Source organism: Felis catus, chromosome E1 (assembly GCF_018350175.1).
Source record: "Felis catus isolate Fca126 chromosome E1, F.catus_Fca126_mat1.0, whole genome shotgun sequence".
Taxonomy (NCBI): domain Eukaryota; kingdom Metazoa; phylum Chordata; class Mammalia; order Carnivora; family Felidae; genus Felis; species Felis catus.
Window position 1 is genome coordinate 38,734,009 of NC_058381.1, and position 21,975 is coordinate 38,755,983.

At 40.8% G+C, this 21,975-nt stretch overlaps 1 protein-coding gene across 5 annotated transcripts in view; it reads right to left on the minus strand.

Moving 5' to 3' along the window:
- Window positions 1–450: 450 nt before the first annotated feature.
- IKZF3 (IKAROS family zinc finger 3) overlaps window positions 451–21,975 on the minus strand; it is a 92,219-nt gene continuing 70,694 nt past the window's right edge. For 4 of the 5 annotated variants that reach the window (XM_045044264.1, XM_045044263.1, XM_019817824.3 and 1 more), the window contains exons 7-8: window positions 14,766–14,882; window positions 451–3,116 (exon numbers count right to left, since the gene is read on the minus strand). In XM_045044264.1, coding sequence (XP_044900199.1) covers window positions 2,413–3,116; window positions 14,766–14,882 — 821 coding nt within the window. In that variant the 3' untranslated portion in view covers window positions 451–2,412. Of the gene's footprint in view, window positions 3,117–14,765; window positions 14,883–14,997; window positions 15,259–21,975 lie in introns of those variants that run through there. The other variant, XM_006940304.5, reaches the window with a different exon arrangement.

The window sequence follows — 21,975 nt, forward strand, 5'->3', positions numbered from 1 at the left end:
AGAAAATCTATTAGTCACAGGGAAAATGAGGGTCATATCTACACAAAAGTCCCTAGGTTAGTGGGATGGGCCTCTTTCACTCTTAAGGTGCAAGAGTTGGCTTCTGCAGAAGGACTTTCCCACTAATCTGGTGGAAATGCCCGCTTTCCCAAGCTTTCTCTCCTACTAATTCTTGCTTCCAAATAGTCTTTCTTTTGTCCCCTGAAGAGCCAACAGGATGTGCGGCATTTCAAGAGTATAATAAGCAGCTCCTCGGCCACAACGGGTGTAAGCAACCTGGCGTAGCTTGGGGTCTAGGATTACGGAAACATAGTGAAGACTACGCACTGAAATACGTCTAGTCTTTTAGCTGAAATCTCAGACATGTTGGGACTGTTACCATGGAATTTCACAAAGTCTTTTTTTTTCCCTGAGACAGACGCCATGCTACAAAGAAGGATAAGCCATTTGTGCAGTCTGAGGTGGAACATTTTAATTACTGGCAGCACATAAATTAGTTGAGTTGAAGTCTAATGCCTAAGCCCTTTCGAAATATCAAGGCAGATACATAAAACACTAATCTACCAGGAATTGGGGATTCTTGGCTCTGGTAGAAAGGTGCACAAAGCTGACTCTTAATGTGTAACTAGGCTCCATGAAGTTGTCCCTGGAAGCAGAATTTATTTTCGCTAACACCAGTTCTTAAAAAGGAGAGAGAGAGAGAAAAAAAGGCTTTGGCAAGCAGCTGCAGGTGCCACTTTGTGTATATACTTTGGGGCAAGATCAAAATACCTTCCTGTTTTTTGTTCCTCCCCACCATCCTCTTCACATTCACAACTCAGTGGTCAAAGGAAAAATTTAACAACACTACCATTTTCACACCAAAGCAATGTGAAACAGATATTCATATACATACTCTTCTGCTTAATACCCATGCATTAAGAGGTCTAAAAAGTAACTGTGGTTACAGCATAATCGCATACATTTAAAGCTGGAAGGGACCTTAGAGAATGTATAAACCCAACTGCTACTTTATGGTTGAAGAAACTTAGTTTTAAGAGTTAAGTGATTTGCCCAAAGTCATACAGCTAATTAGCAGCCAATATGGAATTCACAAACAGATTTCGTGACCCCTATTGCAATACTAATTTTACAGTTATCCCTGAACTCTCCCTTGATAGCGTATTTCCCATAACAGATGACAAAGCTGACCGATACATGTGCAGAATCAAGATCTTTCAGGAGTTTTCGTGGCATACAGCAGCTCCACTTAAAATGGAGAGAGAAACCCACCCTGCTTGATCAAGGAGAACCTGTCAGCAGAGTTGCCTCTCCTCACCCCGTCAGGAAGCTCATCAAAGACCCAAACAACACACATGACATCTGTCCCTGATTCCTCTCCTGTGGGGAGGGGGAGACTAAGTCACTCATTTTGGATTCTTTGGTGGTGTTTTGTCAAAAAAAAGAAATCATTGGTAAGTGTCTGTACACTAATGCTCCATGAAGGAGACCAAGAACTTTTAGGTAACTACCCACCCCCCTCACTGCCCCATGGTGCTTCTGAACCGTTTCCCCCTCAGAGCCCAGTTCTGCCAGTCTTGATCATAGGAAATGGATGCCATCGTCCAAAGCTGACAACTTCCTGGAGTTTCAATCATGGTCTATGTTTAAAGCCATCCGTTCTTCTGATATAGAATTTCTCCTATTCATGGCTGGTTTAAACCAAAGCAACTTTTAATCGATGATGGGAAGGTTAAATGGTAGAGGCAGAAGTATCATTGGATGACTTGATTTTTTTCCCCTTGTGTGCTAAGAAATGGGTCTGCTGCCTAGAGACTTCAGTCTTCAGTTACTGGTAACAGATACTTGTTTTATGGCTGTTCTTTTCCTTACCATTAGAGTATAATTTGGGATGAGGAGACTATATCCTAGACTTTCAGCCTGTGTTAAGTACAGAAGGGCATGGCTTCCGAGCCAGGTTAGCTGGTGAGCTCTTCTTCTTTGTGGACCTAGGCAGATGACCAAAATGCTTTTCCACATATGGCTGATGTATCTGTGTGTCTCAGAAAGAATGTCTCTTGCAGCACAACTGGGGGATTCTTTTGAATGGTAACAAACTCCAAGGACTGCTTGTTCCATTGCTGCAAAAGATAATGACCAAATACTTCACTGGCTTTTAAATATCATAAAAATTCAAGTCCCTAATGAGAAAACAAAGGTTTAACAAAAATGATAACATGATATTATCTGCAAACAATTTCTGAATGAAGACAGCATTTCCCTGTTGCCCATGTGAACATGACTCTTTGGACACTAAAAATGGTATGGAAGGGAGTTTGGAAATGAGTTTGGAGAATAATTCGTTAGGTGGGGTGTCGGTTTTTACAAATTATGTTGAATGCTCAGGCGTAAATCATCTTGGAGACCAGATGTTCACTTCAGCATGGCTCTGTGCTCTCCTCTGGCTATGTGAGATGAGAACTCATACCGATCATGGCTTCGATATCCACACATGTTACACTCAAAAGGGTCACGAAAGCCATGGCAACCCATGTGAATAGTGAACATCACATAATCCAGGAAGAGGACTCGACAGTGGTCACATCGATACACATCCATCACCTCCCCTTCTTTGTTGATCACTTTGATGGAGTCTCTTGGACAGATGGGTGGGGGCTTGAGGAGTTCATAAGAGCGGGGGATTTCCTTCAGAAGTGGCATCCCATTGCGGACCCGGGGAGGGACCATGTGATTTTGCTGGTAGATGTGATTCTGGCGTTCTTCATGGTTGCTATCAGTGTCTGTGGAGTCATGGCCACTATTGTTGGGGGAGAGGCCTCTTTCAGAAGGCAGGCTCTTCTCTGGCAGGTGGATATTCTTCTTTTCCAGGTCCTGGGGGGCACCATTTGGCATCTCCGCACGGGTGAGGGCTATGGGATACATGCTGCTGATAACTGGAACCATCTCAGAGGTGGGAGCAGGTGGTGTCTGGACTAAGGGGCGCAGGGCTTCTGCACCGAGATAGCTGATGGCATTATTGATGGCTTGGTCCATCATCCGGGTCTGTATCATCTCACTCTCTTTCTCGTACATATAGCCGGGATTATAGTTGACGTCAAAACAGTGGCGCTTCTCACCTAGAACAAGTGAAAGAAATAATTACACGAGGAAGAACACACGGGCAGAGAGTTTGTAAAATGATTTTCCAGAGTCCTTGAAAAGGGAGGAAGGATGTGCCACCTGCTCAAGAACACCCAGCCCTGGGGCGCCTGGGAGGCTCAGTGAGTTAAGCATTCGACTTCGGCAGGTCATTATCTCACGATTCGTGGGTTCGAGCCCCGCATCAGGCTCTGTGCTCACAGCTCAGAGCCTGGACCTTTCTTTGGATACTGTGTCTCCTTCTCTCTCTGCTCCTCCCCCACTCACGCTCTGTCTCTCTCTCTCTCAAAAATAAATAAACATTAAAAAAAAAAAAAAAAAAAAAGAACACCCGGCCCAGGCAGAATGGCTCCAATGGGTGCTGAAGTCTCAAGGGACAGTGGCTGACAGTACATGTTTGGACAGTCAAAATAAATTAAGCAGGCAGACAAAAGGGAATGTCAGAGATGTCATTAAGTTGAGGCTACAACGTGAACTGTTTCCATTGCTCACATCAGAGGGGACACTGGAGAAAAGGAGAGAAAAAGAAGCAAGAGGACACTGGGGCAGGGTTCACGGAAGGCTGGGGAGCTACCACTGTGCAGGAGCATGGCACTTCTACTGTTCCTGGACTCTCAACCCAATCAATTCCCAAACTCTTATTTTGCTTGTAATACTAGAGAGCCAGGGGAACGGAAGTGCTGCAAACAGCGGGGATGCTCAGCAACTAGCCTCTGCAGCTTTTTAAATAGCTACAGGGGCAGAAAAAGTAGCCCCCAAACCTCCAACTTACCACTCCCCAAACAAATTGTCACCAGACTGAGATTTAAGTAAATGAACTTCAAATGTAGAAAGTTTTAGAAAAGCTTTCTTGATGAAAGATCACAGTCTTTATTCCTTTCATAAAGTATGTCATGCTTTTGTTTGAAAAAAAAAAATGTATCACTGATACACAGGTGATCATTAGGACCTATCTCACACTTAACTGAAAAATGTATTTGTGGTCACCCTGTCCTACTGCTCCTGTCAAACTGCTGAGAAATTCTGAAAACAGAGTTTAGCCACCTTTGGGGTGTGGGTGTTGTGTGTTAGAAAATAGAGGCTCTCTGGCCACAGGGAAGGCAGGAGCAGGGTCTGCAGTGATGGCAGATGTGCTCAGCAGTGAGTGGCTGGTAGAGGGAAGAGAGAACGGGTGGATGTGTCAAGCACTGAAAGTGAGGCTAAGGTATTGCTGATGCTTTTTTATTTTGTAGACACTAGATTCTGGGGGGATATGCTGAACCAGATCCTCTCTTCCGTAACATTCCCTAGGCATGTTATGGTTCCAAAGCTTGTCCCTGCCGTACAGTAAAGGGTCCAGTAATGAAAGAATTCAAGAAAACAGAAGAATTGGAAGAACTAGTTTCTGTTCTTGAGCTGTCTCCAAACTGGTGGGAGAGAAACAAGACCTGTATGCATGGAAGCAGAGAAAAATAAATGTTAGAAGTCATGAAAGGACAGCCCTGCTCTATGGAGGTCTTTGATTTTATTCTAAATGCCATGCTTAAGGCAGTTAAGTAGGGGAGTACACATCTTCTGTAAAAAGAATTATAAGGCAAGGGTAAGGCAGTCTGGTAGAAATTGTCTATTTAAGTGTTAAGGGAATGAAAAACATTCAAGAGTACCTGGGGCAGGGAAAGCTTTCTTGGAAAACCCAGATTTTGAGAAGGGTCTTGATGAACTGGTATGACGTAGCTTTTCAGAGAGGTTGATGAGACATCCTAATTGAGGGAGGAGCATGACAGAAGGCAGAGAAGTGGGACTACACAGGACACAAGCAGGGAACAGTAAGAGAGTATGGCTGTAGCTCTCCTTCAGGAAGAATGAAATACAGCATTTCTGAAACTTCACTTATTCCCTCACGTTCTGCAATACTGGCACCTCAGGGTGGTGTGGTGGTTGAGTGCCTGGGCAATAGGGCCAGATGGGACTGGATCTGATGCTGGCTCATCAGTTACCCATTGTGTGACCTTGGGCAAGTTACTTAACATGTCTATGGCTCCATGTCCTCATGTATAATGGGGATAATAATTGTATCTGCCACCCAGGGTCACTGGGAAGTGCCTAGAAAAATGCCTGGTACATAGAAAGCACTTGGTAAATGTTAGGACTTTTTGTTTTGTTGGAATCAGCTTGCCTTTTCTTTCTCTGTTTTTTTTTTTTTTTTTTTTGCTAAAATGAATTTTCTTTTAAAAATGTTTATTTATTTTGAAAGGGAGAGTGTGTGTGCCCGTGTGCCAGTGGGGGAGGGGCAGAGAGGGGGGGAGAGAGAGAGAGAGAGAGAGAGAGAGAGAGAGAGAGAGAATCCCAAGCAGGCTCTGCTCTAGAAGCATGGAGCCTGATGTGGGGTTCTATCTCATGAACCTGAGATAATGACCCAAGCCGAAATCAAGAGTTGAATGTCTAACTGACCAAGTCACCTAGGTGCCCTGAGTTTGCTTCTTCTTTCTTTCTTTCTTTTTTTCATGTTTATTTACCTTTTTTTTTAATGTTTATTCATTTTTGAAAGACAGAGACAGAGCACAAGCAGGGGTGGGGTGGGGTGGAGAGAGAGGGGGACACAGAATCCTAAGCAGGCTCCAGGCTCCGAGCTGTCAGCACAGAGCCCAACGCGGGGCTTGAACCCACGAACCGCAAGATCATGACCTGAGCTGAAGTCGGACACTCAACCGACTGAGCCACCCAGGCCCCCTATGTTTATTTACCTTGAGAGAGAGAGAGAGAGAGAGAGAGAGAGAGAGAGAGAGAGAGAAAGAGAAAGAAAGAGAGAGAAGCAGGCGAGGGGCAGAGAGACAGAGACACAGAATCCAAAGCAGGCTCCAGCTATCTGAGCTATCAGTACAGAGCGCAACGCAGGGCTCAAAAACACGAACCGTGAGATCATGGCCTGAGCCTAAGTCTGACACTTAACCGATGGAGCCACCCAGGCACCCTGCAAGTTTGCTTTTTAAGTAAACTTTATATTACTAACACAAATGGAAAACCAGAATCACTTACCGCAAATAGAAGGTAGTTATGAAAAATAAAGACAATGAAATAGAGCTATTTACTTAAGTTTTGATCAGATACTGTGACTACTTGGAAACAAAGATCCCCTCTGTCTGCTAAAAACAGAGATTGCCAAGTGTGAGATCAGTATTAATGAAATCTAACATCAAATTAAGTCTAAACCTTTTTCCTTTGGTATAATCAAGAAGATTGAGAGAGAACTAAAAAACAAAACAATTTTCTTGCCCCATGGGCCTCCTGGCATTTTGCATTCCACATTTGGGGAGATACTGAAAAAAGATAACACATGGTGAAACCAAACGATGGGCATTCTGAAATTGGATTTGGATTTGAACAAAGAACAAACTGCCACATGCCCTTGAGCAAGGGAGGCTTGGGTCAAAATTTTATTTTCAGGATATTAATGGAACAGCAAAGTGTAAGATAGACCAGAACAGTGAGAAATGGGAGCCAGAAAGAGCAGCTAGAAGATCTAATGGAATCAGACGGATTTGTCCTGCATCCCCACTACCTTAAGGCCAACATGATAGTTTCTAGACAAATACCTGAGAGAAAAAATATGCAAAGAGAAACACCCTGCTTTGGCAACTCAATAAAAAGCAACAGAAAAGTAGACCTTTGCCAAAGTCATCAGTGGTTCTTATTTTCAGCTTCCAGATTGAATATATCTTTGATCAAAGCTGTTTGAAAGAATGAGGCTGAGAACATGAAAGCCAGCTAAGGTCACAAATATTCATTCTCCTGAACGTGACACAGAAATGATGAACTTTGGTTTCCTGGCCTTTTCAAGGTCATCGATGATTTTCCAGTGTGGCTGGTTCTACTCAACTCCCCAGATACCAGGGGTCCGTGAGAACCTTTTTTATCTTTTCACCTAACAGAGAGGTTCCAGAAAGTTTCCGGGGTGGGGTAGGCACATCATAAACTCAGCTTTTATCCTTTCTCCCAAGAGTTCGCTTTACTGAACTAGGCCTACAGTTTCAGAGTCTATACCACCTGCAGCACATGTCAGAAAACAGCTGAGTGCTAAAGTTGTAAGAGGCAAAACAGTAAGAGGGAAATAAACCCTTGGATGAGTGGAAATATGTGACTGAGTTCTGTGGTTAACACAGACCATTGTTCATTGTGAAGATGGGAGAGCCTCAGATCTTCACGTGCACGCAACCTACAATCATCAGATCCCCTCATCTCTGAGTTACGGTAACTTGAGTAGTGCAGATGATTATCAGTCACCTGTAGACACGATGACTCAATGTGTATGAAACTCAGAAGGGGTAAGCTACAGTAATTGAAAAGCCAACAGCTCACGTTTCTTTAGTAACATACTCATAAAAAAGGTTAGTCAAACCACAAGAGTGTAACTTCTCCCAAACCTGCACAGAGCCTCTAGTCCAGCTTGTAGTCAAAATCGTACCACACCTTTGAATGATTAATGATAGCAGCTTCAGGCTGAATTAGAGGTTTCCTTCTGATGAAAGTACAAATGGCAGCAACAAGTTCTGAGTTTAGGAACCAAGGCTGCCTGGTTGGGCCATTACTTACCCGTGTTTCCTTTTAAAGGTGTCAATCCCTCAATCCCTACCATCTAGGCTTTGGTAACTCTAAACTGAGCAACTGCCTGACCTGAATTGCTGCGATGTGGTGAGGGCATATGGTTGTTGGCTTCGAAGTGCCAACTTGAAAGTACAGACAGAATCACAGCCTAGAGCTAAAAGGGACTTAGCTGAGCACACGGATTTAGACCTCTGCCTTTGGGGCCAAGCAATACCCACCACACTAATCTGTTTACTTCTGGGTTTTTTTAATTTTTATTTTTTTAATATTTTTATTTATTTTTGAGACAGAGAGAGACAGAGTATGAGCAGGGGAGGGGCAGAGAGAGAGGGAGACACAGAATCTGAAGCAGGCTCCAGGCTCCGAGCTGTCAGCACAGAGCCCGACGTGGGGCTTGAACCCATGAACCGTGAGATCATGACCTGAGCCAAAGTCGGACGCTTAACCGACTGAGCCACCCAGGCGCCCCTACTTCTGGGTTTTATACTTCACACTACCTAGCCCTGTGCCTTATATATAATACTAAAAGGAATAGCTACTATTTATTGAGCCCTTACTATATACCCAGTGCTGTCCTAGGTACTTTTTGTATATTGTCTCATTTGCCTAAGGTGAATTAGCATCTCTTAGTCAGATGAAGAACCTAACCTACAAACAGGTTAATTTGCTAAGGTCGATTAGTCAGTAAATGGAGAACTAGGATGCAATCTAAGGGCCTAAATATATCTGTCCATGAGCATTAACTGCTGTTTCCTGGATGCTACCTTGCCCATGGCTGCACAATCCCACCATGGACAGTGACTTCAGATTCTCTGCTGGGGTGGTTCCCATAAGCAGTGGACCAGCAACTGTGCTTTATTCCAAATGGACCAGCAACGTGCATTCAAGAAATATCTATGATGCACAGAATTGTTGTATCTGTAAGTGCTTAAAAGAATGCCTGGCAAATGTAAACACTTAATAAGTGGTAGATCATTTATTATTATTATTATTATTATTATTAGCCTCACACCATGTTACGTGCTTTGAGGAATATAAACATAATTGCAATCCAATAGGAAATGTAGCATTTATGCAATTTCATTACAAATCAGTACCCCTAATACAAAGCATACAGTAGTCAAGAGAGTAAAGAGAATAATATGGACAGCTTCTCAATTATGTCATGTAATGTGAGACAAATATTAATCTATTCTTTATTTAAAAAAATTTTTTAAATGTTTATTTATTTTTGAGAGAGAGACAGAGACAGAGACAGAGCACAAGCAGGGGAAGGGCAGAGAGAGAGGGTGACACAGAATCTGAAGCAGGCTCCAGGCTCTGAGCTGTCAGCACAGAGTCCGATGTGAGGCTCAAATTCAAGGACTGAGAGATCATGACCTGAGCCAAAGTCAGATGCTTAACTGATTGAGCCACTCAGGCGCCTCTGTTCTTTAAAGTCTCCTTGTTATCTGAGGTGGTGGCAGTGATTGTGGTGAAGACAGTTCTATATATCACCAAACTGTTTTAAGCTTGCCTTGAGTGCAGGGGGAGAACAGAGTAAAGAGGACTCAGGAGACTATGCGAATATAGACCATGTGTGTGCTTTTTTTTGTTGTTTTTGTTTATTTATTTATTTTGAGAGAGAGAGCACCACACAAGTGAGAGTACAAGAGTGGGGGACAGACAGAGGGAAAATCCCAAGCAGACTCAGCACTGACAACAGTAAGCCCAATGAGGGGCTTGATCTCAAGAACCAAGAAATCATGCATGACCTGAGCCAAAATCAGAAACTTAACCGACTGAACCACCCAGGCACCTCCTGACCATGTGTACTTCTTTTATTTATTTATTTTTTATTTTTTTTAACATTTATTTATTATTGAGAGACAGAGAGACACAGAGCATGAGCAGGGGAGGGGTAGAGAGAGGGGGAGACACAGAATCCGAAGCAGGCTCCAGGCTCTGAGCTGTCAGCACGGAGCCCGATGTGGGGCTTGAACTCAAAAACTGTGAGATCATGACCTGGGCCAAAATCAGATGCTTAACCGACTGAGCCACCCAGGTGCCCCCTGACCATGTGTACTTCTAAAGGCAGATGTGAGTGATGGTATTCCAGACAGACAGCATGGACAGAACCATTACATATAAGAGGGAAAGTATTACACAGAAGTGGAAGTAGTTCACTGTGGCTGAATTAAAAGATTACTTGGCTGAAATGATAAAATGAGAAAAGGTAACTTGGAGACAGATTGTGCAAGGCTCAGAACACCTGGGTGGTTCAGATTTTATTCCATTGGGAAGCCACTGAAAGGTTTTTTTGAAGATGGGGGGGAATGATTTGAACTTTAGGAAAATAACACATTTCTACTATTACAGTCATCATGAGGGGTGATGTGAAATATTCAGGTTTTCTTTTGAAGTTTCTTCAAGTCACTGAAATGTATTTGCCACTACCTTCATACCATATCCCATGCATATTATCGCTTACTCTTACTGCAAGTACATGTCAAAAAAAGGGAGGGGGGCAGGTAAGTAGGGTAAATGGAATATCTGATGAGATGATGGCTCTGATCTCAATCTAAATGAGACCAAAGTGACTAACATTTCTTCCAGGAGGAGGAAAGCAGTGGGGAGCCACAGAACAGGCAAGAAGGGGAGCAAACAGAGAGAGAGTGATGGGGGTGGCAGTGAGGAAAACTGAGCTGGAGACTGTTTTGTTGTTGCAGAAGCCTTGTCCTCTGTGAGAGGTACTATTGGATGTCATCGGTCCTGATGGAGTCACCAGGGGAAGACTTCTTTTCTCAAGAAAACACACCCTCGAGGGAGAATGATTGCCTTTCTTCAGGGACTTTTTCTTCCACCAGCTTTCAATGACTACACTCCCCACTGTCCAAAGCCCTGGTGTAGCACACATGACATGCACTGCTCGGGGTGACCTCCCAAGGAAGGAAGGCCTTGAACTGCAGCACATTTTAGGCCTTGCCCTGACCCTGCTCTGTCACCTACTAGTTGCATCTCGCCATCTCTCCAATTTTTCCTCCTCTGGTGAAAGAACTCGCTGGGTGTTCCTGATATCCCTTCAAGCCCTAAAATGCTATGATTTTATAGTGTTTAAAGGATTATAGATTTCAGCCCTTTGGGAAGGGGTGGGAGAAGATACTTTTTGCTGTTAGAAACGAGTTTTCAAACTGCTTCCTGTCGCTCTGTTAACCAAAGCAGACAATTTCTCATTAGTTACTTCACAAGGAGAATCGATGGTGTTTGTTGAAGTGTCAAAACCTCACCAGAATGTTTACCGCGGCTGAGTGAGATCTGTTTTCATGTTCTTTTCAACATGAAAACTTCCTTTAATAAAGTAATACATAAAATTAAAAATAATAAGGAGATGCTATGGTAACCACTTTGGTCGGAATAACACATCTGTTTTTGGAGAAAGAATGAAAATCAGAAAAAGAAATATGCAGAAATGTAGTCATTTTCCTCCTCCCTCCAGGAGAGAAATCTGGCCTCTATTTTGAGCCAAGTATTTGAAGATGGCCTAGTTAGAAGTCTATTCAAACAAGTTTATAACAGGAGAATAAGATGCAGAGAAAGGACAACTCTTAAAAGGGTTAGGTGCTAAAAGTGAGGCCTTCGTGTCCTTCGAAAAGAGCAACTAAGAATTATTTTGATGATGTAAAGATGCTGATTTCTAATGAATGTGTGTTGATTTATGTCCTATCTTACGGAAAGTGAAATAAAACATCTTAGAGAATTAGGAAAGAAATTATTTTATTTTTCTCCTATGTAGGCAATTTAATTTTACTCCTATGCTTCAATACAGGCATGCTTTGTGTTTCCTTTAAAACATTTTTTTTAATGTTTATCTATTTCTGAGGGAGAGAGAGGGACAGAGCATGAGCAAGGGAGGGGCAGAGAGAGAGGGAGACACAGAATCTGAAGCAGGCTCCAGGCTCCGAGCTGTCAGCACAGAGCCTCATGTGGGGCTCAAGCTCACGGACAGCAAGATCATGACCTGAGCGGAAGTCGGACGCTTAACCAACTGAACTACCCAAGTACCTCCTTTGTGTTTCTAAATGCACCTGAGCTTAACCCAATCTGTCCCTCTTCCTCAGTTAATCTCTAATTGATGGAAGATGCTACCTACTGGTGATTATCTCTAGCCTGTTGGGAAAGTAACAGGCTGACCTGATGGTATAACTTCACCTTAACCCTCATAGTTCAAGAGGTCAAGGAAGCAAAGGTTGGTCTGAGTGCTGTGCAACTGTCAGCAAGGATTAAAGGGAGTGACTCATTCTTCCTTCACACTTTACCCTTTGCCATTTCCCTGGCAGCTGAATCTTTTCAGAAAATGGTGCCTTGGAGAGGAAATACAGGAGACAGAAGAGAAGAGGAGAGAAAATATTAGCCCTGATGTTTTGTAGCTCTTCATCCCATACACTGCAGTGCCAAATGTTCCTTTTCTCTCCCTGATATTACTGTTTTCTATCAAAAAGGTTGATTCCATTAAATGATTCAATAAATAAAGGAAACCCTTTATTTAAAAATAATCTCTAAAAGGAAGAGATATAAGCTAACGCTAGAAGATTAGAACAGGGCTTAGGAACAAGAACATCATGGATATGGCAGGAGCGCTATCCCCATTTCCTGATGAAAGAGCCAAAGAAGTAGCAATGCCCTCAGTAAGATATATGAATGTTGGCCAAATGCAGCTGTTTGATAGATTCTCAGATTTAACCACACCTTCCTAAAAAAAAAAAAAAAAACAACTAAAATATCTGATATGGTTTATAACATAAATACCTTGTCTGTACAGCCTTGAGAAAACAGTTACCTGAAGTTACACATACGGGTTTATAAACACAAAGTGGTATTCATAATTGCAGCCTTTGCTAATTCATCTCACTGACTTGTAGAATGATAGAGCTGGGAGGGACCTTCCCGATCACTTCATCACCTATTCAGTCTCCTCATTTCACAGATGAATAAACAGAGGCCCAGAAAGGTTATGTGATTTGTCTGAACACACAGAGTTAAGAAATGACTGAGCTAGAATCGGAACCTGGGTGATTTGGCTTCAAATCCAGTGTTCTTCCTACTGCACTACATACCACAATTTACCAAACAAAATTTCCCCCAGTTATTCAGGGCCTTGAAGTTGCTGCCTCAGCTCAAATCAAGAGCTAACTCTACTGGGTTTCCTGATTCCAGCATAGAGAGAAAATGATGGTTCAGAAGATGAGAGAAATCAGCACCTACAAGCATCTCTCATGAGTCTGGAAATGAAGGAGTGGAAATCCTCCGGTCACAAGGGTAACAAATGGAACAGATCCCTGATGTAATAAGTAGAGTGGCATGGAAGTGAACACAGGAAATGTGTTTTCTTAAACCCATGAAGATAACAAAGCAACTTTTATTATATTTTTTATTATATTAAGTAGGGTTTTGGCTCTACTATTGCTGTACGGCAGCTATACTAAGCACCTTCTCTCATATTTTAGTTCTCTTAGACCAAAACGCATTGACTATAATTGGATTGAAATTGCATCACTTCACATTTTTTTCCTTGCCCATTTCTCTCCATGTCCCTCTCCACATCAAGTACGGCCATTTCTAGAGTCAAAACTTTCCCCAAAATAAATTACAAGGTAAATTACACTCATAGAATAACAACTATACTCTCCCTTTGTTCTGACTCCAGTCAGAACTTCTTCACAGGAGTCAAGCTCAAAAGATATATGAGCAATGTCTTAGGATTGCGCCGTGGAATCACAATTGATCCACTGCTCCTAAACTCCACATGGAAGTCACTACATGCCCCTTGACATTTCTCACCAGGGAGGGGGGAAATGGTAATGGGGGTTGGGGGGGGGGATGTGTCTTTCTAAACTGAAATGCACCAACTTTAGTCTGACACAATTCTTAAAGTGATTAAAAGGATACAAAAACTTCTCAGCTAATCAAAATAAAATAAAGAAGGCATAAGTACCTAAATAAGCATAAATACAAAGCTAGGTAATTTTGAAACACATTAGTTCTTTCAATAAATCTCTATAATTCACATAAAATATCTGCCTGTAAAAAAATGACCTAGACCATAATAAAATTTAACCAGATTTAACAACCAGGTAGGTACATAATATCTGTAAAAGCTATTGGGAAGATTAAGCACAAAAGAACTGTAGTGAGAAATCAACAGCAGCAAGTAGCTTTGGAAAAACAGAATGACACTCCTCTAAAATTTTACTGGTGTTGAGGGAGGTCTATTTTCGTGTGACAACTATTTTTGTTCAGTATCACTGAATTTCAATTTATAGCAAAACTGATACATTCAATTCAGCTGCCCTCTTCACAAATACAAATCTATTTTAAATACCATGGTCACATTTATGTAAACATCTGGGAGAGTTGGGCAAAACATCTCTGCTGTTCAGCAGTCCTAACACTTTAATGAACATAATTATTTTTTAGCCATCTCATTCTGCTCCATTGTTTGACAATGTGAAAACCAATGGCATAAAAATTAACTCCTGTAAGACAAATGATTGAATCCAGCCTAGTTATTTAAATCCATGTTCTCCCAACCACATTCTCTTAAAGCCACTCCTCAATCAAATTCAAGAAAGAATGGCAGTAAGTTTTAGAGCATGAAAAAAAGTTTGGGCACGATTACAGAACCAACTTGTAAAATATAACTACAAAAGGTTACAGAAATGCTATTTCAAACATCTTACTGGTGTCAATTGCACAAACTTTGTCATGCAACATATGTCATTCGGAATAAAGAGGAAGGAACAGCATTTTTAACACCAACTCCATTTAGGAAATTGGATATCAAATACTTCCATCTTCAGGAGTTAAGATTATTCAGTTAAAATATCTTATTCTATTTGCCCTAGGTATCAAAATGAAGCATGAAGAATAAAAGTGTACAATGGAAAACCAATTACCTTATTTTAACAGAGATTAAGCTAGGAAGGGCCTGTGTAATATATAAGCATCCTACGTTATCTCATTTAAACTATCTGCTAACAACAGCAGGAAAAAAAGGGTTGTATTCTTACCAATGAATTTCTGAGGCATTGAGCTTTTTCGTTTTGCCACATTGCTTGCTAATCTGTCCAGAACGAGAGCTCTTTCACTTCCCATCTCTGCTTTGATGTGTCTTGCCTCCGCACTTGCTGGTTTGGAAAAATGTAAAAAGAAGAGGGAAAAGAACACGGTGGTAAATGAGGGAGAAAAGGAAATAAACTGGAAGGAAAAGTATCAGACATCTGATGCACACTCTGTTGTTACCTCAGATTCTTGCCCGGGGTACCTGCTGTGGTCAGTGAAGCCAGCACCAGGGCACGTTCAAATCTTGCAGTCTTATGCTGAGATGGGAAAGCCCGACCCATCCCCAACCAGTATCTTCATTAGCAAGAGGAAGTATTAAATAAACAGCCTGGACGTGGTTGGTTGCAAAAAGATAGATAGATGGAGATCTTCTAACCCCCGATCAGCCTTCTTTCTGATTCTGAGTAACTGCGTGTGACACCTGCAGACTGATATAATTCTTCTAAACAACTTAAAAAAAAAAAAAAAGTATGGTGCCCCAGATTTACTGTTCTGTTTATGTTAATAGCACTTTTGAAAATAGATACACTTACCCAGACAGCAAGAAATCTACTCAGTGATTTGTGTATTGTAATTCTGAGTGGTTTTCTTTTTTCTTTCCTTTCCTTTTCTTTTCTTTTTTTCCAGCATGTTCCTTTCAGTTCCTATCTCTTAAATTCTATTTCTCTGGGCTCTGCATTATCTGTTTCATATGCTCCTCACATTTCAAAATTGTCTCAGAATTTCCCTGAGCAACACTTCTGTCTTGAAATTAAAGAGCAATTTGTATAATGCATCTTTATTATATTTCTAATGAACAATGTAAATAAAAACTGCCTAAGAATATGGTCTAGTTGTTAATCCACGAATAGACCCCTAAATGGTGTAGGCCTGTGGTTCTCAGACCTGCCTGAACATTAGAATCAGCTGAAGAGAATGTAGGAAACACCTATGCCCAGCTTCCCCTTCAGATCCTAAAATCAGGATCTCTGGTGTAGGCACCTAGGCAACAGTATTTTTAAAGCTCTTCAGATGATTTTTAAAATTCAGCCAGGATTGAAAACCATTAGAATATATAGATGGTACTAACATCTAATCGATTAAATAGTAAATTGGAATAAGTATAGTATAATTTGCCCTGGTATAGCAGGTAGTACTCAGTAACAGTCTGTATCTAAAGTTCAAAGAGATACCAGCTGATCGAGATGTAAGGCTTTACACTTTAGCAAACGATGCTAGCCCAAGCTACAGATCAGAAAACTTTTCTGTAAAGGGCCAGATAGTAAATATTTTCAACTTTGTGGGACACATCTAGTCTCTGTTCCATATTCTTTGATTTTTCCTCCAACCCATCACCCTTTAAAAATGTAAAAACCTCGTACACAAACAGTCTGCTGGCTACATTTGGCTCATGGGGCACAGTTTGTTCACTCCTGTCCTCCATAATCATATTGTGTTACTACAAACATTCCTCTCTGTTTTATCATAAGCATTTCAGGAGGTCCAAACTAAAATGATGTATCCATACATTTCTAATGTCTCTAAGGAAGAAGAAATTGAAATTAGTTTAAGAGACTAGAGTAAAAAGCAAGTGATGGCCGCAGAATGGATTTTTTTCTTCTCAAATATATGCACAGATTTAGGGATGGTCAGTGCTCATTCCGTAGTTGAAGAGTTTGCTGTGTGAACAGATTCTAATATACAGAAATAATGTCACAAATTCCATGGTCTCTCAGACATTCAGTACCACAAATTGGTATGCCCAGAGAGAAGAAAATTGGCCACCTCTGCAAGTAAACAAAAGAGAAAAACCTCCAGGGCAGGACTGTCAATTATGGTCAGGGCAAGAAAACCAAAGTCAAATTAGAAAAAGAGAATTCAAAATACCAAATATGTTTCATTGTATTATTAGTGTGTCTTAGTTTTTGGTTGCCGGTCGTTACACAATAAATTATAAAGCTCACGGTTTTTAAAATTCAGGAATAAAATGGAATCTGGCTCCAAAAAGGATTAAGAGAAGACGATGATAACCATACTTACTAGACTTTGTGAGTTTCTTGTCAAATATAATTATATGCTCCAAAGAAATAAGTCCCAGTCTCTGGTTTAAGCTATTAACAACACTCTATGTGTCAATGAAAACAGTAAGGGTCAGAATAAGGGGCCTGGGCAGCTTTGGGGCTGGTGGTAAAGCACTGTCACTTTGGCTGGCTGGCCATTGTAAATAATGGGTACTTTAGCAACAGGACACGTTGCTATTGAGTGAAGTGGGTCAAATTCTGTCCAGCACAGGGACAGGTTTAAATGACCAAACAGGAAACTATTATATATATTATTTCCTTTCACACAAACCACCACCAGATGTGGCACTACCCCGAGCCCCAAGAGCAAAGAGATGAAAGACAAAGGCCCTGGATTTGAAATCAGTTCCTGAGGCTGTTATAAGGAGGCTTTTTCTTAGAAACAGCTAAGGGTGCTTTGACTGGGAACATTCATTGTGGTTTGAGCAACTTTGGGAGGATTAAATCCACACCCTGCCCTCTCCCTACCCCCAACTGTGTATTATTATTATCAGAAAGATTTAAAGCGAAAGGAGAATGAAAAACAGTCCTGTGGGAATTTTTAATTCCATCCCCATTTTACCCCTATTTGTATTGGTATCTTCAGTCACTCTTCTAATGGGCCAATCATCTCCCAGAGATCTTGTGCCTTCAGCCCCAGGACTCACCCCAAGCATTATGTTGCCAGCCTAGTTTTCCCATTGAGCTCTCAGTAGTCACTGTCTACATTTTACCAAGTCACTATCAATTACCACAAGCAGCTTTCTGAGGACACATACTCAATATCTTCTATATTTGGGAGGATGCTAGAGCGGGGATACATGACCTAAATAATGTAATGAGGGCATGTCACTAAATGGCAACCTTCCGAGATAACATCTTTTATCCCTGGTTACTCACCAAGCTCCTCTTGACAGTCATTTCTAGATAAATCTTACTCTGTAAACCAGTGGCCAAATGCCTGACATTTAAAAAGATAACATTCTGAAGTGTGTGGATGGACAGATAATTGGGGACATGGGTGGAGACTTTCCCATTCCCACAATAGAGTGAAAGAAATCCTCTGAAGCGAATCGAGAGGGCTTCTGTCCCCCTAAGCCCCTCTCTGGCTTGTTCACTCAAAATAGCAATTCCAAGATCCCAACCGTCACCGGACATGTGAACACGCTCTAGAGATTATGTTCATCTTTACCGAGTTAACCATTGCCAAATCGGCAAGTTAGGCAAAGGCTAACACTTCAGTTGAACCTGCTGCACTCTTTCTTCCCAAACTGCAGGTCTTTTGCCTTGCAGTTATCAGTCAGCTGCTGTCTGCTCTTTAATACACAAAGAAATGCTCTGCAGTTAGAGGATCTCTTTGGGATTACGAGGAGTTTAGGCAGTACACTGAAAAGCAAACAAAGAGGACCACTGGCTTTTGGTCCTCTGCTTCAACTTGAAGACCCAACTGTCTACTTATAGAGTCTAGACTTGTTATCTTGCCACATCATGTCTCAAAAATGTAAGTGGAGGGAAACCAGTTTGGCAAGATAGTAAGGGGACAAGATAATGGGTTTAAATGATGAAATAGGAAATCCGTTCCTGGGTGGTGTTTGGCAGTTTAATGTTGCAAGGGGTGGGTGCGGGGAATACGGGATAGTGGCAAAAAGCAATTTACACACTTGGTTCATGAGTGAGCATAGGGGTAGGGCTGTAATTCTGGATCAATTCCCCTTCATGTCACTTGCCTACTACATAGTGGCTATACCAATTTTCATTAGCAAAATGATTTTAAAGACATGTTGAAAAAAATATTAAAACTAATATGAAGTCATAATTACAGAACAGGTTTCTACCTTTAATCGTCACACAAGTCTTAATTGTCTTTCAGTTAACTATTTCCATGATGCAATTTCTATCTCAAAGTGATTGCAGATTTAACTGTGTAATTGGTTGTGTTTTTGTGTTTGTTCCAAATCTGTCATTTGATCTTGAAGTGTTAAATGGAACTCAAATAAGAGGCATTGCTTCCTGTCTCTTCTCTGGTGTGGTCAGTAAGTGGCTAATGGACAGTGGAACAAAGGGGTGTTATTGTGTAACGAGAATTGTCTAACAAAAGATTGCTATCAAAGACTGAGGCAGGTTCTAACAAAAAAAGCTACATAAAATTGTTGCCTTTTTGAGCAAGCAGAATGAATACTACCTGTGAGATAGTATCACTTTTTAAGAAGAAAAATCAGTTGGGAAAATCAACTTTTAAAACATTTAAACTTTTTCTTTGGTCTGCTCCTTGAGAAAAATATAAGTTTATTCTAAAATTCTCATGCTTGTATTGGCTCAGCTGAAACAATGAGAGTGAGGATAAAAGGTTGTGACTCCCAGATTCATAAATAAATATAATTATTCAATTACTTTAAAAATCTTGTTATTGCTAGAACTCATTGTCATACAAAAATATGTCCTGCTCCAAGTACTCATAATCTGTGTGAAATGAGGCTAAATGAATCTCTATGCCAGCTGTTAGTCCCTTTCTGGGATAAGAATCAAGCTAATGAGAAAATGAAATCCGTGTTCTTCTCTATTTTTTTCATATACATTCCATTAAGACAGCAGAATTGGATTATCTTGATGATGTCACTCATGAGGTCTGGAGTAAAAACTTGGCCTGAAGTAGCTGTATCACATGTACCTCTCTTAGACCTTTGTATTATATTAATAGATCAAATGCCCATTGCCTTGTTGGATTGTGATTTCTCCAAGGATAGGGGCTAAACTTTCATTCATTTTTACAAACAACTCTGCCACAGCTCTGGCACCTAGAGAATCTAACAAATGCTATCTGAGTAGTAATAATAATAATAATAATAATAATAATAATAATAATAAAAAGAGGCCAGAAGTCCTATTTCCCAACACAACATTCTTTTGCAAACTGGTCTCCAGTCCAAGGTCTTTTTATCTGTTCTGCTTCCATAAAGACCTGCTTCCTGATGGGAGCAGGTCTGTCTCAAAGCTTGGGTCTTAGACTAGGCTGCACTTCAATTTACACTAAGCACTTAATGGGGGCACCTGGGTGGTTCAATAGGTTAAGCATCCAACTCTTGATTTTGGCTCAGGTCATGATCTCACGGTTCATGAGATCAAGCCCTGCATTGGGCTCTGTGCTGATAGTGTGGAGCCTGCTTAGGATTCTCTATCTCTCTCTCTGTTCCTCCCCCACTCGCACTCTCTTTTGCTCTCAAAATAAATAAATTAATTTAAAAAAAATAAGTACTTGATGAATAAATGCTATACCCACAGTAGCACATTACTACTATCATTACTTTAAAAACTAGGGATGAAGGGATAAGATATACCACTGGTGATACTATGTTGGTTAGGCTCAGAATGGAACATGATATCCAGACTGGGACTCCCAATTTTAAGAAGGAAACAAAAATGGAAACCATATAGGGAGCAGTGGCAGTAATTAAAGTTTGGTATGGCACCTGGGTGACTCAGTCAGTTAAGCATCCAACTCTTGATTTCAGCTCAGGTCATGATCTCAAGGTCATGGGATGCCCGGCATAGAGCCTGCTTAAGATTCTCTCTCTCTCTCTCTCTCTCTCTCTCTCTCTCTCTGTCTCACACACACACACACACACACACACACACACACACACACACACACACACATTCTCTCAGGGTGCCTGGGTGGTTTAGTAGGTTAAGCGTCCGACTTCGGCTCAGGTCATGATCTTGCAGTCTGTGAATTCAAGCCCCACGTCAGGCTCTTGTGCTGATGGCTCAGAGCCTGGAGCCTGCTTCAGATTCTGTGTCTCCCTCTCTCTGCCCCTCCCCCGCTCATGCTCTTTCTCTCTCTCTCTCTCTCTCTCTCTCAAAAATAAATAAACATAAAAAAAATTTTTTTAAAGATTCTCTCTCTCTGTCCCTTCCCCCCTTGTACTCTCTCTCTCAACACCCCCCACCAAAAAAAAAGATTGGCTTGTATGGATAAACATTCTTTATGTTTTTGGGGGCACCTGGCTGGCTCACTCAGAAGAGCCCATGACCCTTGGTCTTAGGGTCATGGATTTGAGGCCCATGTTGGGTGTAGAGATTACTAAAAAAAAAATAAATAAACTTAAAAAAATAATTTTTTTTTAATGTTTACGTTTTGGAATTCAGGAAAAATCATGGGAACTATTTGAAATATAAAAGAGAATAATATATTGACTGACATGCAGTATTTATTATACTTGATTAAACTGACTTTAAACATTTTATAACATGAAACCACCATCACAACATACTTGTTTTAAACAACAACAACAAAAATTAAAACTTGCTGACTCAGTTAACCCTTTATTTATTTGTTTATTTTTACTGAAACTTAAAGTATGTTGCATGCATCCATCAAACCACCCTATGAAATGCAAATTAACTCAACTTCTGTATTTCAGCATTTCCTGAATCACCTTAAGCCACTGAAGACAGCTAAAATATTTCTTTGATACTTTCCCAATTTGAAATTCCTAAAAATGATTGTGGATATGGGAAATAAGATGGTATCCTTACTTTAAAATCCATAATTTTGAACTTGCTACTCATAGGGGATAGTGTACTGACTTTTCCCCTACTTCCAAGAGAATCAAGACATACACACATGCATATGTGTGTGTCTACTCATATGTGTGTTACCATATTTCTTTCACTAACCAGATAATGTATAACCTTAAAAAATAGCTAATCAAGCCACATTTTCCCAAAGTGGAAAAAAAAACCAAATGTCTATTAACTGATAAATAGATTTGTATTTTAAATGCAGTAAATCCATATAACGGAATATTATTTGGCCATAAAAAAGGAACGAAGTGCTGATACATGCTAAATATGGATGAGCCCTGAAAACATTATGCTAAGTGAAAGAAGCTAGACATAAAAGGCCATGTATTATATGATTCTAATTATGTGAAATATTCAGAATAGGCAAACCCATAAAGACAGAAAGTAGATCAGTGGGTGCCAGGGGCTAAAGAGAGGGGGAAGAGGGAATGACTGCTAATGGGTACAAGGTTTCTTTTGAGAGTGATGAAAATGTTATGGAATTAGTGGTGATGGTTGTATAACTTTGTGAATATGTTAAAAACTACTGAATTGC